Source organism: Scardinius erythrophthalmus (assembly GCF_964197995.2).
Source record: "Scardinius erythrophthalmus genome assembly, chromosome: 25".
Classification (NCBI taxonomy): domain Eukaryota; kingdom Metazoa; phylum Chordata; class Actinopteri; order Cypriniformes; family Leuciscidae; genus Scardinius; species Scardinius erythrophthalmus.
This window is the reverse complement of record NC_138245.1, coordinates 2717010-2738114: the sequence shown is the minus strand read 5'-3', so window position 1 is coordinate 2738114 and position 21105 is coordinate 2717010. Positions and strand designations below refer to the sequence as shown.

General features: G+C 37.8%; 2 protein-coding genes across 2 annotated transcripts in view; one reads left to right on the top strand and one right to left on the bottom strand.

The window, feature by feature from the left end:
• The first annotated feature begins 7416 nt into the window (after window positions 1–7416).
• myg1 (myg1 exonuclease) lies at window positions 7417–16412 on the top strand. Its single transcript, XM_081358630.1, has 7 exons — window positions 7417–7660; window positions 8379–8491; window positions 9954–10113; window positions 10947–11096; window positions 12203–12325; window positions 13663–13844; window positions 15420–16412. The coding sequence occupies exons 1-7, from the start codon at window positions 7502–7504 to the stop codon at window positions 15601–15603; spliced, it is 1071 nt and encodes a 356-aa protein (XP_081214756.1). The 5' UTR covers window positions 7417–7501; the 3' UTR covers window positions 15604–16412.
• A 1761-nt stretch (window positions 16413–18173) lies between these two features.
• LOC308685820 (uncharacterized protein) overlaps window positions 18174–21105 on the bottom strand; it is a 72577-nt gene continuing 69645 nt past the window's right edge. The window contains exon 46 of the mRNA XM_081357848.1: window positions 18174–19935. Within this exon, the coding sequence (XP_081213974.1) occupies window positions 19789–19935 (147 nt within the window). The 3' untranslated portion in view covers window positions 18174–19788. The remainder of the gene's footprint in view (window positions 19936–21105) is intronic.

Here is a 21105-nt window from a genome sequence, read left to right as displayed (position 1 = left end):
TACCAGTTTTATTCATTTTTTGTGTGCTAATAATGTATTTTAATAACAGAATGCAATTCGTCAACAAGTCATAAGATTTGCAAGGCATCTCTGCACAAACTGTGAACATGAAGAGACTAAATCTGGCCCTCAGGATCCACTTTCCACCTCTGATTAAACACGCCTGATCAAGGTCTTGCCCGAAAGCTTCAGGCTGATCAGAGTTGGAGGTAATACCCAGGGGGCAAAGGGGGTTTAGCAGACATGGGCTGCTGTAAAAGGTTGTCATATAAAAATGAAATCTATGATGTCTGAGGATCACAACCTGGGTGGCCAACCCGGTCAACAAGCTGCTGGAAACTTGTAATTAGGGTCAAAACAATGTTACCTCAAATTCGGCTTTAACTCCCAGAATCACCCAAACATGCTAAAACGGTTTAATTATATTCATGAATCGTGAGCCATATCTTCCTGATACTTTATGCTAGAAACAAACTGAGCACACCTTTAGAAAGAGTGGAAGATAAGCTTTCATCTGATGCCTTGATTGTACATGTAATTAGAATGTAAGAGTTAACAATGCCTCTTAATTCATAGGTAGGCAAAAAAAAAAAAAGAAAAAAATATTGAACATTCCATTTGTAATCGGTAGCATTCTTTTCCCTTTGTTGTTGTTAAAATAAACTAATTACCATGTGAAGTTAACTTTTACTGGATGAAATCATATTTTGATTTTTTTTTTACTAACCAGACAGTCCTCATGGCCCATAACACATTTAGAGGGAATTCAATGCCAAGCCTATAATAGCCTGTCAATTCAAACAAGATCCAAGAAAGAAGTTTACCATTAACTGGTGTTAATTGTATACTGCTCTGTTTCTGTATGTACAGTATATCGTTTGCATATTTATGCAATATCAATTATTTGTATTGCAATGTCTATTTCTAATATTCTTTCACAAGTGGGATAGCTTTATTTATTCTATTGAAATAAAAAAAAAGGGATTCGAGGATTTTGGTTTAGGCTGGTTAGTGTTCAGTCCTGGTGTTTGGAGTGTGAGACAAAGGTACTGACAACTAAATGCTGAAAGACTAAAACACACAGGAGTCATGTGTGGAGTAGGTTTAAAAGTATTTATGGAGCAGTTCTTCTGACAACCTTTAACCAGAGATGGGCACAAATACATCAAAAAGTATTTAATTAAAATACAAGTAATTTGTAATTTGAAAATACAAAAAAATATTTTTTACAGTCTTCTGTAGTGTAAGTGTGGCGTTAGGTACGTGTAAGAGTCTAGAATATTGCAATATTATTGTTTAGTGCAGAAGATGCGCTTTTAACGTACATGTTGCCACATACTGTCATAATAAAAGATAATTACGCATATAACACTATATTTGTATTATTTACACAAAAACTAGTTAACGCTGCTGTAAGCGTGTTTCTAATAGCGCGGCTGTGACAAAGTTGACAACTTTCTTTCTTCCGACTGCCATTATCTATTTTTTTACTCTTTTTGAAAGTTGTGAAAACACTGTTGTGGCGTTTTTCTTTTGCTATTTGAGCAAATTGGAACACAAAAATATATATTTAATGTAGTCTTTCATTCACTGCTATAGAAGTTAACCCAACTATGATGCCTTACACTTCTGAGAAACCCAGAAATGTGAACAGGGTCAATAGGATGTGTCACATCACGTGATTTACTTGCCAAAAACTGTGATAGGCAATTTGGTAGTCCTATTTGTATTTTATGTCTATGGTCCTAGGGATAGTTCACCCAAAAAGGAAAATTAGCCCATGATTTACTTACCCTGACGTCATCCTAGGTGTATATTACTTTCTTCTTTCAGAAGAATACAATCAGAGTTATATTAAAAAGTGTCGTCGCTCTTCCAAGCTTTATAATGACAGTCAATGGGTATATTTTTCATCAAAGTGCATCTGTCCATCATAAAAGTGCATCTGTCCATCATAAAAGCGTATCTATCCATCATAAAAGTACATCTATCCATCATAAAAGTGCATCTGTCCATCATAAAAGTGCATCTATCCATCATAAAAGTGCATCTATCCATCATAAAAGTGCATGTGTCCATCATAAAAGTGCATCTATCCATCATTAAAGTGCATCTATCCATCATAAAAGTGCATCTGTCCATCATAAAAGTGCATCTATCCATCATAAAAGTGCATGTGTCCATCATAAAAGTGCGTCTATCCATCATTAAAGTGCATCTATCCATCATAAAAGTGCATCTGTCCATCATAAAAGTGCATCTATCCATCATAAAAGTGCATGTGTCCATCATAAAAGTACGTCTATCCATCATTAAAGTGCATCTATCCATCATAAAAGTGCATCTATCCATCATAAAAGTGCATGTGTCCATCATAAAAGTGCGTCTATCCATCATTAAAGTGCATCTATCCATCATAAAAGTGCATCTGTCCATCATAAAAGTGCATCTATCCATCATAAAAGTGCATCTGTCCATCATAAAAGTACGTCTATCCATCATTAAAGTGCATCTATCCATCATAAAAGTGCATCTATCCATCATAAAAGTGCATGTGTCCATCATAAAAGTGCATCTATCCATCATAAAAGTGCATGTGTCCATCATAAAAGTACGTCTATCCATCATTAAAGTGCATCTATCCATCATAAAAGTGCATCTATCCATCATAAAAGTGCATGTGTCCATCATAAAAGTGTGTCTATCCATCATTAAAGTGCATCTATCCATCATAAAAGAGCATCTGTCCATCATAAAAGTGCATCTATCCATCATAAAAGTGCATCTGTCCATCATAAAAGTGCATGTCTCCATCATAAAAGTGCATCTGCCCATCATAAAAGTGCATGTGTCCATCATAAAAGTGCGTCTATCCATCATAAAAGTGCATCTATCCATCATAAAAGTGCATCTGTCCATCATAAAAGTGCATCTATCCATCATAAAAGTGCATCTGTCCATCATAAAAGTGCATCTATCCATCATAAAAGTGCATGTGTCCATCATAAAAGTGCATCTATCCATCATAAAAGTGCATGTGTCCATCATAAAAGTGTGTCTATCTATCATAAAAGTGTGTCTATCCATCATAGATGTACTTTTATGATGGACAGATGCACTTTTATGATGGACAGATGCACTTTCATGATGGATAGATGCACTTTTATGATGGATAGACGCACTTTTATGATGGACACATGCACTTTTATGATGGACAGATGCACTTTTATGATGGATAGATGCACTTTTATGATGGACAGATGCACTTTCATGATGGATAGATGCACTTTAATGATGGATAGACGCACTTTTATGATGGACACATGCACTTTTATGATGGATAGATGCACTTTTATGATGGATAGATGCACTTTTATGATGGACAGATGCTCTTTTATGATGGATAGATGCACTTTTATGATGGACAGATGCACTTTTATGATGGACAGAGGCACTTTTATGATGGACAGATGCTCTTTTATGATGGATAGATGCACTTTTATGATGGATAGATGCACTTTTATGATGGACAGATGCACTTTTATGATGGATAGATGCACTTTTATGATGGATAGACGCACTTTTATGATGGATAGACGCACTTTTATGATGGATAGATGCACCTTTATGATGGACACATGCACTTTTATGATGGATAGATGCACTTTTATGATGGACAGATGCACTTTTATGATGGATAGATGCACTTTTATGATGGATAGATGCACTTTTGTGATGGATAGATGCACTTTTATGATGGATAGACGCACTTTTATGATTGGCACATGCACTTTTATGATGGATAGATGCACTTTTATGATGGATAGATGCACTTTTATGATGGATAGATGCACTTTTATGATGGATAGATGCACTTTTGTGATGGATAGATGCACTTTTATGATGGATAGATGCACTTTTATGATTGACACATGCACTTTTATGATGGATAGATATGCTTTTATGATGGACAGATGCACTTTTATGATGGACACATGCACTTTTATGATGGATAGATGCACTTTTATGATAGATAGACACACTTTTATGATGGACACATGCACTTTTATGATGGATAGATGCACTTTTATGATGGACAGATGCACTTTTATGATGGATAGATGCACTTTTATGATGGACAGATGCACTTTCATGATGGATAGATGCACTTTTATGATGGATAGACGCACTTTTATGATGGACACATGCACTTTTATGATGGACAGATGCACTTTTATGATGGAGACATGCACTTTTATGATGGATAGATGCACTTTTATGATGATAGATGCACTTTTATGATGGACAGATGCTCTTTTATGATGGATAGATGCACTTTTATGATGGACAGATGCACTTTTATGATGGATAGATGCACTTTAATGATGGATAGACGCACTTTTATGATGGACACATGCACTTTTATGATGGATAGATGCACTTTTATGATGGATAGATGCACTTTTATGATGGATAGATGCACTTTTATGATGGACAGATGCACTTTTATGATGGACAGAGGCACTTTTATGATGGACAGATGCTCTTTTATGATGGATAGATGCACTTTTATGATGGATAGATGCACTTTAATGATGGATAGACGTACTTTTATGATGGACACATGCACTTTTATGATGGATAGATGCACTTTTATGATGGACAGATGCACTTTTATGATGGATAGATGCACTTTAATGATGGATAGACGCACTTTTATGATGGACACATGCACTTTTATGATGGATAGATGCACTTTTATGATGGATAGATGCACTTTTATGATGGACAGATGCACTTTTATGATGGATAGATGCACTTTAATGATGGATAGATGCACTTTTATGATGGACACATGCACTTTTATGATGGATAGATGCACTTTTATGATGGATAGATGCACTTTTATGATGGACAGATGCACTTTTATGATGGATAGATGTACTTTTATGATGGATAGATACGCTTTTATGATGGACAGATGCACTTTTATGATGGACAGATGCACTTTGATGAAAAATATACCCATTGACTGTCATTATAAAGCTTGGAAGAGCCACGACACTTTTTAATATAACTCTGATTGTATTCTTCTGAAAGAAGAAAGTAATATACACCTAGGATGACGTCAGGGTAAGTAAATCAAATTTTCCTTTTTGGGTGAACTATCCCTAGGACCATAGACATAAAATACAAATAGGACTACCAAATTGCCTATCACAGTTTTTGGCAAGTAAATCACGTGATGTGACACATCCTATTGACCCTGTTCACATTTCTGGGTTTCTCAGAAGTGTAAGGCATCATAGTTGGGTTAACTTCTATAGCAGTGAATGAAAGACTACATTAAATATATATTTTTGTGTTCCAATTTGCTCAAATAGCAAAAGAAAAACGCCACAACAGTGTTTTCACAACTTTCAAAAAGAGTAAAAAAATAGATAATGGCAGTCGGAAGAAAGAAAGTTGTCAACTTTGTCACAGCCGCGCTATTAGAAACACGCTCACAGCAGCGTTAACTAGTTTTTGTGTAAATAATACAAATATAGTGTTATATGCGTAATTATCTTTTATTATGACAGTATGTGGCAACATGTACGTTGAAAGCGCATCTTCTGCACTAAACAATAATATTGCAATATTCTAGACTCTTACACGTACCTAACGCCACACTTACACTACAGAAGACTGTAAAAAATATATTTTTGTATTTTCAAATTACAAATTACTTGTATTTTAATTAAATACTTTTTGATGTATTTGTGCCCATCTCTGGTTAAAGGTTGTCAGAAGAACTGCTCCATGCTACATAGGATGCCGTTGCTAGGGGTTGGCAACCAAATGTAGTAGGACACAGCATGCTGAAACACTAGAGCAGCGACAGCAGCGGTGATTCCGAAACAGCTAAACAAATTGTATAAACATTATTACAGAAATAAGTTATCACCCTGAATTGTAATCTGTTTGTCTGTTTCGTTTTTTTTTTTTTTTTTTTTGGTACAAATTGCTACTTAATGTAACAGTTTTAATCAGTAAATACTTTTAAACCTACTCCACACATGACTCCTGTGTGTTTTAGTCTTTCAGCATTTAGTTGTCAGTACCTTTGTCTCACACTCCAAACACCAGGATTGAACACTAACCAGCCTAACCCAAAATCCTCAAATCCCTTTTTTAGCGCAATTTTCCTCTGATTGTTAACTCATGATTTCTGTTCTGTCTGTGCGCACCAATCTTGCACTTCTACCTCCTCCTCAACTAGACCACCTAGAGACTTCGGGTTTTCGGCATTATGTTAAGGAAGGTCTAATCTCGGGAACGCACACAAAAAAAAAAAAAAAAAAAAAAAAAAAAAAAAAAAACATTTACTATCTCTTAGTGTTGTGATCCCATGACGTCAGAAAATTGCGCTAAAACACTCACTGAGTTTTTATTACTTGTTTTATTTCAATAGAATAAATAAAGCTATCCCACTTGTGAAAGAATATTAGAAATAGACATTGCAATACAAATAATTGATATTGCATAAATATGCAAACGATATACTGTACATACAGAAACAGAGCAGTATACAATTAACACCAGTTAATGGTAAACTTCTTTCTTGGATCTTGTTTGAATTGACAGGCTATTATAGGCTTGACATTGAATTCCCTCTAAATGTGTTATGGGCCATGAGGACTGTCTGGTTAGTAAAAAAAAAAAATCAAAATAGGATTTCATCCAGTAAAAGTTAACTTTACATGGTAATTTGTTTATTGTAACAACAACAAAGGGAAAAGAATGCTACTGATTACAAATGGAATGTTCAATATTTTTTTCTTTTTTTTTTGCCTATGAATTAAGAGGCATTGTTAACTCTTACATTCTAATTACATGTACAATCAAGGCATCAGATGAAAGCTTATCTTCCACTCTTTCTAAAGGTGTGCTCAGTTTGTTTCTAGCATAAAGTATCAGGGAGATAAGGCTCACGATTCATGAATATAATTAAACCGTTTTAGCATGTTTGGGTGATTCTGGGAGTTAAAGCCGAATTTGAGGTAACATTGTTTTGACCCTAATTACAAGTTTCCAGCAGCTTGTTGACCGGGTTGGCCACCCAGGTTGTGATCCTCAGACATCATAGATTTCATTTTTATATGACAACCTTTTACAGCAGCCCATGTCTGATTTCCTAAAAAACAGGTGTTTTGCCCCCTGGGTAAATCTCTGCGCTCTATGCGCTATTTTTGTTATTTCATCTGAATATCAACATTTGTGAGATTTAGTCAGCTGAAACAGTTTTGAGGTTAATTGATTTTATTTTGTCTCTCTGGAAAATAGTGATCTATGACATTATAATATGTTGAATATCAAAGGTTTTTGCGTCCGTTTGTTAATGAGGGATTTGTGGAGTAAGTTCTCACGCCTGTCCGGTTGGTGGCGGTAATGCTGGTTCGCTAAGCGCTAAAAAAAAGAAAGAAACTATAAGAAGAAGAATAAGGAGTTTCTTCTCTTGATGAACGCGATCCGCCGGACAGTCAGCAGAGCCGTCAGTCACGTGTTAGTAAATAAAGCGCATCTGATGAAGAAGATGAAGATCGGGACGCATAACGGCACCTTTCACTGTGATGAAGTTCTGGCGTGTTTCTTTCTGCGACTGCTGCCAGAGTATAAGGTGCACATTCACCATAAACACTCTCTGACTCTGGTGTGTGTGTGTGTGTGTGTGTGTGTGTGTGTGACTCCTCATCTGAAGGAGACTGAACACAGACACTCAATACAAGATGGTTTTGAGATGTCTATGATAATAAGATTATATCGGACCCTTCACATGTGTTGTGTTCAGAGTAATATGCATATGCAAGCATAACGTTAATCGCTACAAACATTAGTTTGTTCCATTGTCGACAAAACTGATTAAAAGCAATTAGAGGTAATATAAATACAGGAGTTGCTTGATTTTTAGGTCATTTATCTTTTTATTTTCTTTATTTAATAATATTGTTTTTGTTTAGTTTAGGGAAGAATGTTTTATGTGGAATGAATGATGGATGATGTTGCAGCTCTCTATCTGAGACCCATTTCTCCTACAGGAGACGGTCAAATAGCACACGTACATCACGGAGACGTCTATTTGATGTGCGTGTTTACATCTGGAAGACGCTCATCTGCAATACGTCTATAGGACGTTTCCTGTCAGATGTCAAATAGACGTTTAGAAGATGTCTTTAAGATGTAATGATTTAGAATGTATGTTAAACTGACAACTTAAAGATGTCTATCAGATGTTAGTAAACAGCAGATGCGTTCCAGATCAAGGGATCTTTAACAGACGTACGTGTGCTATCTCAGTTGACCCTGATCATCACATGGTTGTCTCTCCTCATGCTCAGGATGCGGAGATCGTGCGCAGCAGAGACTCCTCTGTTCTGGCCGACTGTGATGTGGTGGTGGATGTTGGAGGAGAGTTTGATCCCAGTCGTCATCGCTACGATCATCACCAGAGGTACATGTCTCAGTCACTGATTTTCATTGTATTTTTTGGACATACAATTGAGCTGCGCACACTATAAGTAAGGGATAATGTAGAGCGAGGCGGTTGTTATAGCGAATACAACCCCGACAAGCTGATTGTATTCACTATAACAACCGCCTCGCTCTACATTATCCCGCTTATTACACGGCTACCTACCAAATAAATCAATAATTCGACACAAAATATTGATTTAAAAAGGAGTTTATTGATCTAAAACCTATTGTATTGCTTCCGCTAAAGAAAATAGTCTGTTCCGTCTCTACGGTTACACCGTGTCCTAACTACACGCGACGCGATAAAATTCCAGCGACAGGCAGATCGTCAATCGAAAATCACAGCCAATCAGAACAGCGTGTGGGCGGAGTCTCGCGGCAAATGCACAGCACCAGAGAGTAATCTCGGCACTCGTGAGAAAATGGATAAGTAGCTACATAATCAAATTCACAAATATTACACCATTTAAAAAATACATAGGCCACTGAGTTACTAAAACAATCTTTGTCAAAGAATACACTTGTTTGTTCACAGTTTGAACGTTCTTGTTTCCATTTAGTTTAATTTGAAGATCTGAGGTGAATTATCCATTGTTGCTTTTACAGCTACAAAGCTGGAGCACTAAATGATGTTCAGAGTCACATGACACGCTTTTAACATTAAATAAAGCATATAAACAGCGCCTGAGATCATCATCGCCACACTTTGTGTTTGTTGTTTATACTCAGCAGCGTCTGATATCAAGAAATAACACACCGCATTCTACATTAGAATTCAACCAAGCCATGTAATAAGTATTGTTATTACATGTAGGCAACAGTCATGAATATTTTATTGTTCATTTATGTGTCACATGCAGTAATATTAAAGGGATGGTTCACCCAGAAATAAAAATTCTGTCCTTAAAGACTCGCCCTCATGTCGTTCCAAACACGTAAGATCTTCAGAACACAAATGAAGATAATTGTTGATTAAATCTGAGAGCTTTCTGTCCCTCTATTGACAGATACGCATCCACCACCGACGCTTCATCCGTCATCACAGTCAAACACATCAGTTGTGGTGAACGGAAGCTCAAGCATGAGAACTAACGTTACTTCTGGAAGAACCATTGTCATATGCATTAGTTTTATGAAAGCTCTCAGATTTCATCAAAAATATCTTCATGTGTGTTACGAAGATGAACGGAAGTCTTACGGGTTTGGAACGACATGAGGGCGAGTAATTAAAGCATTAGTTCACTTTCAAATGAAAATTAGCCCATGATTTACTCACCCTCGAGTCATCCTAGGTGTATATGACTTTCTTCTGTCAGACGAACACAATCTGAGTTATATTAAAAAATATCCTGCTCTTCCGAGCTTTATAATGGCAGTGGATTGCAACCAACAGATTATTGATCAGTGAGTGTGTGAATCTGACTGTTTCTTTTCAACAGATCTTTTGCTGAAAACTTCCATAGCTTGCGTCCAGAGAAGCCGTGGGTGACGAAGTTGAGCTCGGCAGGTTTGGTTTACCTTCATTTTGGCAGACGAGTTCTGTCCGCACTGACGCAGATGAAGGAGGACGACACGCGGCTGGAGGTCCTTTATGACAAGGTCAGTTAAACCTGAACGCTTTAAAGGGTTAGTTCACCCATAAATGAAAGTTCTGTCAGTAATCACTCTCCCTCATGTTGTTCAACCCCGTGAGACTTTCGTTCATCTTCAGAACACAAATGAAGATATTTCTGATTAAATCTGAGAGCTGTCTCACTCCTCCATAGGCTTCTCTGTTATTGAAACTTGCCGGCCCAGAAAGTTAGTAAAGACAATGTTTAAAATAGTCCAAGTGACTACAGCGGCTCAACCTTAAGTTCATCAAGCGACGAGAATACTAAATACCGACTTTATTCAACTCTTGATTTTCTTCTGTGTTTCTCTGAGTGAGTTCACGTAGTGTAACAGCGCAGCGCTTCTGGGTTGTACGTCAGAACGGAGGCTCACTATTGGCCAACGCTGATCATGTGTGTGATGCTGGCCAATAGTGAGCCTCCGTTCTGACGTTATGCTGCGCTGTTACACTACGTGAACTCACTCAGAGAAACACAGAAGAACATCAAGAGTTGAATAAAGTCGGTATTTAGTATTCTCGTCGCTTGATAAACTTAAGGTTGAGCCGCTGTAGTCACTTGGACTATTTTAAACATTGTCTTTACTAACTTTCTGGGCCGGCAAGTTTCAATAACAGAGAAGCCTATGGAGGAGTGAGACAGCTCTCAGATTTAATCAGAAATATCTTCATTTGTGTTCTGAAGATGAGCGAACGTCTTACGGGGTTGAACAACATGAGGGAGAGTGATTACTGACAGAACTTTCATTTTTGGGTGAACTAACCCTTTAAAACAGAACTCAGATGTTCCAGCGTCCGACACTGAAGTCTTCTGTTTCAGATGTATGAGAACTTTGTGGAGGAAGTGGACGCGGTGGATAATGGGATCTGTCAGTGTGACGGAGAGGCGCGTTACTCGATCTCCACGACCCTCAGCGCTCGCGTCGGCCATCTGAACCCACACTGGAACAGCAAAGACCAGGACACCGAGGTTTACTGAGAGCACACACTCGTGTTTAATGGGCGGGGGGGATCTTTTAGTACCACATGATTCTTGAGGTCACGATTCGATTCAATATGTGCACAGATTTGATTGCAGTTTACTGTTTAGTGTCACTTCTCTTAGTTGACTGCGGTAGACAGTTTAATAGAGATAGAAGGGGAAACAATCCTGCTGAATTAAATGTGAACCTTGGAATTTATTTAGTTTTCATTCACATTTTAGTCAACCCAATATTATAAAACAAATGCGCTTTAAGCTGATTACAATCATTACACTCAGTCTTCTGTATTAAAGCAAGGCAGAACATTTTTATTTTTGATATTAAAAATAGGAACAGAAAAGCCAATTACAAACAATAGGACAAAATACAATAGAAAAAATATACAAATTAAATAAATGTACGTTTTTCAGGTACAGTAGCATAGGTTTATTTAACATGTAAGAAATAGGCCCGAAATTGAATAATCAAATATAAAAATAGAACGCTGTATATGCAATTTTCACTGTATTAATTAAATATAACTTGATTTATATTGAAGATTAAAAAAATAATTTGGTCCCACTTTATATTAAGTGGCTTTAACTACTATGTACTAACATTGAAATTAATAATTTGATACAATGGACTTGTTGTGTACATACATGTTTTTAAATTATACTTATGTTTTGAAAATACATGCATGTAATTACAGCTGTAATTAATTTATGTAATTACATTTGTAATTACACTGTTGACCCTACTTTTACACCTTAACCCACCCTTAAACCTCACCTGTCCCTAACCTTACCCGTATCACACCTCAGTAGCAGCACAAGTGTTTAACTATACAACCTGAACAAAATAAGTACATTGTATTTATTTTTAGATGCAAGTACTTAAAGCCACTTAATATAAAGTGGGTCCACATTTTTTTTATTAACATTAATACAAAATTAATACAAAATTAAAAATCACTCTCCCTTTAAGAATGAATGCACAGATATAGTTACGCATCCGATTTTCACAATTCAGTCCATTACAATAGTTTACAATAGTTCTAGTGAATATCATACATTTTTATAATCATATTAACAATATCACTTTTACATCACAGAAGGGTTTCCATAAAGCCCTGGATCTTGTAGGAGCCGAATTCCAGGACCGTTTGGACTACTACACGAACGCCTGGCTCCCGGCGAGAGAGGTCGTGCAACAAGCGGTTCAGACGAGATATCTGGTAATTCACATCTGAGCGTTTTCAAGCTGGATTCACCGATTCACGACTGTACTCGAGTGTCCGTCTCGCCTGCTCTGCCAGAGCGTTACATGATCAAACTGAGATCATTTTATTGTTGCTTCAGCACAAGCACAGGTCAGGTGTGTCATGAGAGAATGAATTCACACTATCAGATGTACAAATAATATATAGACTACATGAACAAAAAGAATTGGAATTATAATATAGAAGTATCAAGAGTAGAGTAATAAAGACTTAAAATGCATTCATTTTTTAGTAAAGAGTTTGTGTGAGTAGAATGAAAAACAGAAAGGAACGATATAATAGGCATCTTCGCTGACGCTGTGACCGCTGCAGTTATTCATTGCTTCGTACTTTGCTTACTTTGCTAGTAATTGAAAGTAAAGCAGTACTCATGACACACGGCTGACAGTGTTCCTCATGTTGCTCCTGTTATCGAGAGTAGCCTACACTCACCTGTTGTCTTCATGAGCACCTGTAAGAGCTGTGATTGTGATATTTGATTTGTGCAAAAGGGACGTTTGCAAGATTTTTTGAAAATATGCTTTATTTTTGTCTTCACAACTAAAAAACACTGAGCTGGGGTGTGTTTCCCGTACAACGACAAAACTCACCGCTTCACTACTGTAGTACGATGCATCGTTGAAGAAATCAACTAGCTAGTCACGACTGTTTCCCGTAACTGTACTGTCGTAAATTGGTCGTTCAACCACTTTGGTTAATGATGTCACACACCTGGTGGAGCAATAACTACTTTTAATGAATCTGTTTGAGATCGAATTAATGCTAGATTTTTTGTTATAAATTACGGACATGGCGTCTGATGACTATTTCTATTATTTTATTTTGCTTTATTTCCAGATTCAATCATAGGCTAGAGCTCGTTCACACATGCGCACTCTTCAAAAACAACGCTTTAAATCTCTTGACAAACTAAAAGACGTAAATGACATTTGTATGTGTTCTAAATAAAAGATATAGATAGCACTGAATGTCAGCTTGCTTATTTGGCTCAAGATCAGGATTTATTGAGTCCACATGTCATGCAAACAAGAAACTGCTTCTAACCGCAGGTCGAGATCTGTCGCTCCAAACACACAACTCTGCGATGCTGTTTGCGAATGTTCGTTGGAACGATGGTTTCGGGAAACACCGACTCGTTGAACTGCATGACATGTGGATTAGCTTTCGGGAAACACACCTCAGCTCAACAGTCCTTATAATGTGTTCAGATAAATAAACTACCCAACAGACTCAAAGTTTATGACACAAACCCAGAATGAGAAAGTGATGGTCATGTGGGGTTGTTCCCGCAGGTGGATCCGAGCGGGGAGATCGTCTTGCTGGCTCAGGGCGGCTGTCCCTGGAAAGAGCATCTGTTTTCCCTGGAGAAGGAGATGAAGGTGGACGTGCCCATTAAGTTTGTGCTGTACACGGATCAGAACCAACACTGGAGAGTCCAGTGTGTCCCGGCCGGACTGAACACCTTTCAGAACAGGTGTGGCTTTTCCTGCGGTCTTCATTCCCAGACTCCGCTTCTGTTGCCTTGTCTTTCAAGAGTGAATAATGTGTAATAACTGAAGGCTTCATGGCTGCCTTATTGCGTTCACTGTTACTGGTTATAAATGAGTTAATCTGGATTTGCATTGATTGTAGAGATGCACCGATATGAACATTTTGGGCGATAACCGATAATTCTTTATATTTGAAAGCCAATAACCGATAAATTGGCCGATAAATCTAAATCCAAATTTTGATATAATTTGATTACAAAAACAAGTGTCATTAAAAGCCATGACCCAAACACACAATTATAATGTTCTCATTATAATTTTATGTAGCTGATATGACAGACTTAACTGTTGCACTTTACATTTACATTTAGAAGACACCTTTGTCCAAAGCAACTTACAAATGAGGACTAAATTAAGCGAGTCATTGTGAAGAGGCAAAAACATCGCAAGAAGTGCTCAAAATACAAAGTTCAGGCATTACTCAGAGTAGCATAAGCCAGACCAGGGAGGATTAAAGGAAAAGGAAAGATTTTTAAAAAAATGTATGAAGTTAAGTAGCCTGGGAAAACCCAGACAACTTTCGGCAAATTTAGATTGGCTCTGCAAGTAAGTCTGGCAAAGAGCTCATTCAAGCCCATTTCTAATCCGTCCTAATCGCGGCACCAATCAGAAACGTTGGGGCGGGCTTTACACGATGACGATCGCTCTGATTGGTTTTAGGTCTATCCAATTGCGCCCAGAGGCATTTGAGCGACGTCCGTTGGTGACGCCCCTTTGGAAATGAGTTATTAAAGAAGCTTTGCCAGACCATAACTCAGTTACTACTGGGAATGGTCTGGTTTTAACCAGACTAGAGGTTAAGTGCTCACGGAAGAGACGAGTTTTCAGCTGTGTTTTGAATGTTGTCAGGGATTGTGTGTTCCGGATGAGGGTGGAGAGATCATCACCAGCAGGGAACCGTGAATGAGAAGGTTCTGGAAAGTGATTTTGTGGCTCTCTGTGATGGAACCATGAAACGTCGCTCGTTGACCGATCGTAGGCTTCTGGTAGGGATGTAGACTCATAGGAGTGAGTGAAAGGAGGAGCTGAGCCTGTGATAGAGCAGTTTCATTGCCCTGACCTTGATGCGAGCAGCGAGCGGTCGCCACTGCAGAGAGATGAACAGAGGAGTGACGTGGGCCCTCTTGGGCTCGTTGAAGACGAGACGAGCTGCAGCGTTCTGGATCATTTGTAGAGGTTTAGTTGCACATGATGGAAGTCCAGCCAGAAGAGCATTGCAGTAATCAAGCCTAGAGATGACAAGGGCCTTTTATTACTACTTATTATTTTCCTTTTTTTAAAGTGATTCCAATCATATTTCAAGCAATTCAAACAGTGCGCATCTGAAGTGTCTCAGCTGAAGGAAATCCGTTATACATATCAGCTTTAATATATCTGCCAAATTTCTTATACATTTTTTCCCAATTTTTCGATAACATTTCAAAGGAACATATATCGGCAGATATCTTATCCGATATATCGTGCATCACTAAACGATTGTAAATGTGTTGGTTCTCTAGGTTGAGTATTTTGGAGGAATGGCGAGGTGTCCGAGACGAAGCGCTGTCCGATCTCAGTGGGATTCCTGGATGCATCTTCGTCCATGCCGGTGGTTTCATTGGAGGGAACAAGACGAAGGAGGGCGCTCTGGAAATGGCCAAAAGAACGCTTCAAATGGCACCCAAACCTTTACACAACAAGTGACACCTGTCATTCACCGTCACATCACACAGCTCTCGTGAAAACCAATAAATGCAAAATCTTATTTGCGTCTATTTATTTTCTTGTTTGTATTCACTATGAAAAATGATCATGGATTATTCACAATATCCTGTTGGACGGAAGAATTTCACATCAAGATCAGTGAAAAACAGCAGCCTAGACATTTATCTGTATATTAGTTTATACAGATAATGAAAATACTGACCTTGTTCTCGGCCTAATAAATTAACAGTTTGGTCATACAGATGTTGGAAGGGGATATTTGTTTTTCAATGACCCTACAAATTACATTAAACCATGAAAATATGAGGAAAATGTTTTTTTTATATATATATATAAGGGAAGAACGAAACGCTAAACTTGGTTAAGGTTTATCTGGCGAAATGATTTGGCAAACAACAGTTACAGGTTTTATTTTACTATGCAAAAAAATGCATAGAAAAACAAAAAGCTCACAGGAAAACGCATACATTGACTACAGCATAATCAGTTATTAATATTTAACTGGTTCTCTGGTTTTTGCATGTGTTCATAATTTATTTGTATAACAGCCTGGCCCAAACAAGACATTTGACTCTCAGCACAACTATGCAAAATGATTACAAAATCTTTGATGCATAACTGAATAAAGGGTAAAGATGTCAGTTTTCCTAGGCTGGACATCACTTTTGGCCAACATTGTAATAATCATCTGATTTATGTGTATGATTTATGTGTTACTAAAAAGTACTTTTAAACTTTAAACATAGCGTTTGAACTGGGTCTGGTTCAGACTGCTCACTTCTTACTGTTTTTACTGTGTCCTGGATTTAGTTTTTGGCAAAAGTGTACTTTTTCTGTCAGTTAAGAGTCAGACTTTTCCTGAAGTGACTCCTGGGGCCTCGTTTATAAAAACGTGTACACACAGAATTGAACTTCAGGGCCGTTCACGCGACACAGAATACATTTTTTTTTTTTTTTTTTTTGTCGTTTTCACGGATCAGTGTGAAGTGAACGGGGTTCGTAACGTGAAAAACGCGTTTTTAGTACAACATTGTCATGTAAACGTACCCCACATTTTACTGTTTAGTGTGCATACACTAAAATCGGTACTGCTAGTGCATAATCCACTTGTGGCAGATGAGAGTTCGACAGCGGGTATTTGGATATCTAAACAATTTCTGCCGCTCGCTATTCTCAGGTAAAGCCTTTGGCCTTCACTGGTGATGTTCTGACATCTGGAGGCGGAGATCTGAAACATGCATTCAGCTGCGCCTGCGCACATTCTAGATCATTTGCGATTTACAGATTTCTAAGGAAGCTTGTTTAAAAAATAAAAAAAGGTAATTGTGAGATGTAAACTCAGAATTGCCAGATAAAAAGTCGCAATTACCCTTTCTATTTTTTTTTTATTATTATTATTATTATTTATTCAGTGGCGGAAACAAGCAGACATTTCTCTTCTGGAAGACTGGAAGTTCTGGAAGTTCGTTTTCTGAATCGCACGCATTGGAGAAATGATCGATCAAATGTGGTTTCTTCAACATTTTTTTTTAAATGAGGCCCTGGAGCGTACACGTCCATTTGATGTTTGGATGGAAGTGTTGGTTTCCTTTAGCACTGCCCGAGTGCCATGTTCATTTGTCCCAGGTACGATGAAGGTAATCTCATTGCGTTTCTTCTTTATAATGGGCACGATGTGCCTCTCACACACACGTCTCTTGTAATGTCACTTTCAGCTGCTCTTCAAAGAAATTCCAGAAGGTGTCAGGATTTCTCTTCTCCGACTCTATCAATAAGTCCAGCAAGTCCAGTTCCTCTAGATGCTCTTCTGGATCGTTTTCCCGAATGTCACTGAGGTTAAACGATTAAAAATAAATGAACATATAAATATGACCATTATAGCCTTTCCCAGGTTGGGGTCAGACCAGTTCATCTCTGGTAAATGTGACACCATGTCTATATATTTAATTGTGGCCTAGGCTACTCACATTTGATATAATTTGCTTGTAAGTCTCCCGTATCACACTGGACAAACAGCAGCAGTCACAAGCTCTTTTCTGACCCCACTCAGAAATACACATTGTTTTTCTCTTTCCCTACCACTGACTACATTTTCCAGCAATCCATGTTTTTACTGTTATACGGTAGGCAGGCACTACATCTTCAGAAAGAGTACAGAATCTCCTGATCAAAACACATGCGAAGAAAAAGCAGAAACAAGCGACAGAAGCATTGCTTACGCACATCATGTAATCTGTAAAATTGCTTACTGAATGAAATGTTAAACCCATGAAGAGGACCTTACCCACAGTCAAGTGTTGATAAGAAAATGAATGCATGAAACCAGAATAAAAGAGTTTTTGTTGTTGTTTAAAAGCAGAGGCTTTGTTCTTTCTTCATGTTCAGATATTCAAACAACAAAATATTCTGGGCGCCATGACATTTTTCTATAAATAATCAAAACTGCTGGTGGTGTCTTGCACCCGAGAGCCGCTGAAATGACATTACTTTTCACTCTAATATCCTCACTGAAACACAAAGCCATGCCATAAGAAAAACCATAGAAGATATACCATCATTAGTCTATTTATTTCATAGAAATGATTTCTATCTGTTATTGCTAAGGTAAGAAGTCATAGAAAAACAGCACACATGTACAAGTTGAAATTTACTTTACATAAATACACTAACCAGACTGACAGATCCTACTCTGTGTGCTACTGCACACTGTATTATCTGTACATATTATCTGAAATATGAATGACCGTCATAAGGAACTATTTAACTTAAGCTGTGATGCTATATTTTTTCTTTATTTTCAAAAAAATAAAAAAACAAACAGGCAAAATAGATCAACCCACCAATGTAACCCATACTATATAACCGAACAAAGATGTACTATCCTTTTATTTGAGCAAAAACAGCAACTTAAAGCAACACAACGCACATACTGTAAGCAAGATGGGTTGATGCGCTTGAGTAGCTCTTACCCTTTATCTAAGAGTGCATCTAAAACCAAAGGAAGAAAAAAAAGTTGTACATTTGCATTCATTAAAACCATAACACAAGAAAATAAAAGCAATATTAAGACAGCTCTTAGCTTTTCCACCATCACATACTGTATATAGGTTCTCAAAGGACAGGAGACCGGTTGAAGGTCAATTTATCAAATGTGCTTGGGGCCGATCGATAAAGCGATATGATAGAGTCGGATGGAGGAGGTAAAAGAACTGAATTTATCTTTTAATAACTAATGATCTTTGCAACGGAAGTGAATAAATCAAAACTAACTTTAGCTGGACAATAACTTTATTCTAGAGCTGCTGTAAAGCCAAATCTATATTGTTAAAAGCGCTATATAAACGAAGGGGACTTGACTTGACTTTGGATTCTAGCTTTATGCTGACTTTACAAATTAGTAAGGCATTACTTTTTCTGTAATTGTTCTATACAGCGTGAGGTAGCTTCAAAATAAAAATTCAAAACTGGGGTTCAGACCACTTATGTGAAAGGTCTCCTTTAGAAGTACATGTAATACTGAGGTGAGAAGACTGTAGAAAGAAAGCCTAACTTCAGCGTGCGCGCACATATACACAAACAAACAAATGTCTATTATATATCTGGTCGTTGGAAAAAAATGCAGGGTGTTTAATAAGATTAGCACCATTGATTATGTTTTAATGCACAGCAATTTACATACACTGTGGCGACAAGAAAGACGAACACTTGCATGTGGTTGTCAAAGTTCAGGGTGTTGTAAAATCATAGAATAATCGTAGATGAAAATGCTAACATTCTACACTGATGTACAACGCTTGATCCAAATGCACGGGAGGGGGGGGGGGGGGGGGGTAGCACCTTAACAATAAATAAATAAAACCAAGACACACTTCTACTTCTGTCTTTTTCGCTGGCATACTCCCTTATGTACCGTTCGGTTGGATTGTGAGATGTTCCCAGAGGGCTGTGAGGGTTGGGATGGGAGATTGTCTGCCGGTCAGTCACAGATGAACTGCTAGTGCCTATCAGTGCATATCCTATTAAAAAAAATCTTTCGGAAGCACTTTTTCTTCTAGTCATAAAAAGATGTCCCACTTAAAAAATGTCTTAGTTCCTCTCTTTCTTTGTTCCTCACTCTCGAGTGTGTGTTGTCTCTCTCATTCGTTCTGCATCCAGGTTTCGTCTTTACAAGAAACAGACGGCGCCCACGTCCACTCCAAACTCCTGATTTGCTCCTCCAATATCCATAGGTGCAATGTCCACGATGGGTAGGCGTGAAGTCTTCTGTGATTTGTACTCGATGACCGTCTTGCTCCATTGTCCTGTGTGTTTCTGTAGGGACAAAAGACCTCAACGGTAAAGGGACTGTTTTCATTGCTCACATTTTAGTTGCCAGTTACAGTTTTTTTTCCAATTGCTAACACACTAAACTGTCATGCACGGCACAATTATTAACACTGACACAGAGAGAGCAAAACCTCTTCTCAAGTCTCCAAAAGTCTAAACACATTTTCAGCTTTACACACATTTTGCACTTTTTAAACACACTGAACACGGTTCTCTCCGTAACACACAACAATCTGACATAAAGTCACATGATTGCCATTTCAAAACACTGCCATTCAAAATGACACTCCATGATCTGATTGGCCGATACATGAGTCACCTGACCAAACACCTCAAACGGTTCACTGTTAACACTTCAATCTTTTTCAGTTTACTGTTTTTTGTGAGCATATTTGTGTTCAGTCTGATGTAAATATTTCTGCTGTGCATATGTTGCACTGACTTGTTTGGTGAAAAAAAAATATATATATTTCAACAGCATGTGTGTGTATCTGCAAATATTTCTGTGCTTGTGAACAATCTGAAGAATTTTCTACAACTATTTTAGTATTATGGCAAAGCATACTAAAGATGAGAGCGCTCTTCATTATGCCCAACAGTGTGTAGTTGGTTAAAAATCTGCTAATATGAATGAAGTGTGTGCCATTTCGTGCAAAAGTTTGATTTTGATAATGCTATATGTAGTTTTGGTTGCAGTGCTTCATTTTGCAGGATATATGAGGTATTTTGCAATTTGGGTGTGTGGTTTTGTGAATTGTCTTAAGTATTTTGATAAAACCAGCTTAGTTTGCAAAATTGTGTGTTAGCAATTGGAAAAAACTGTAATACATCAGATCTCTGTTTGAGAATGTGTATCTCTTCTTGTACAATGACCCTGTTCACACCCGGTGTTAAGATGCGTTTTGGACGATTGGATCACAAGTGGATGACGCCAAATACAGGTGTAAACGGGCCGGGGTCTGAAAAGTTTAGAGCTTGTCCACTTTTGACCACTTCCAGGGGTCGTTTGCTTTCGTAGTGTAAACGCTTATGTGGTTCAAACAGCCACAATAGACGCTACTCTCCGCCTACTGGCCTGATGTGGAACATTTTGGGAAGCGCACAAGCCAGACGGGATTTAAACTTTGTCGGCTGAAGACGCAAGTTTGGTTTGAA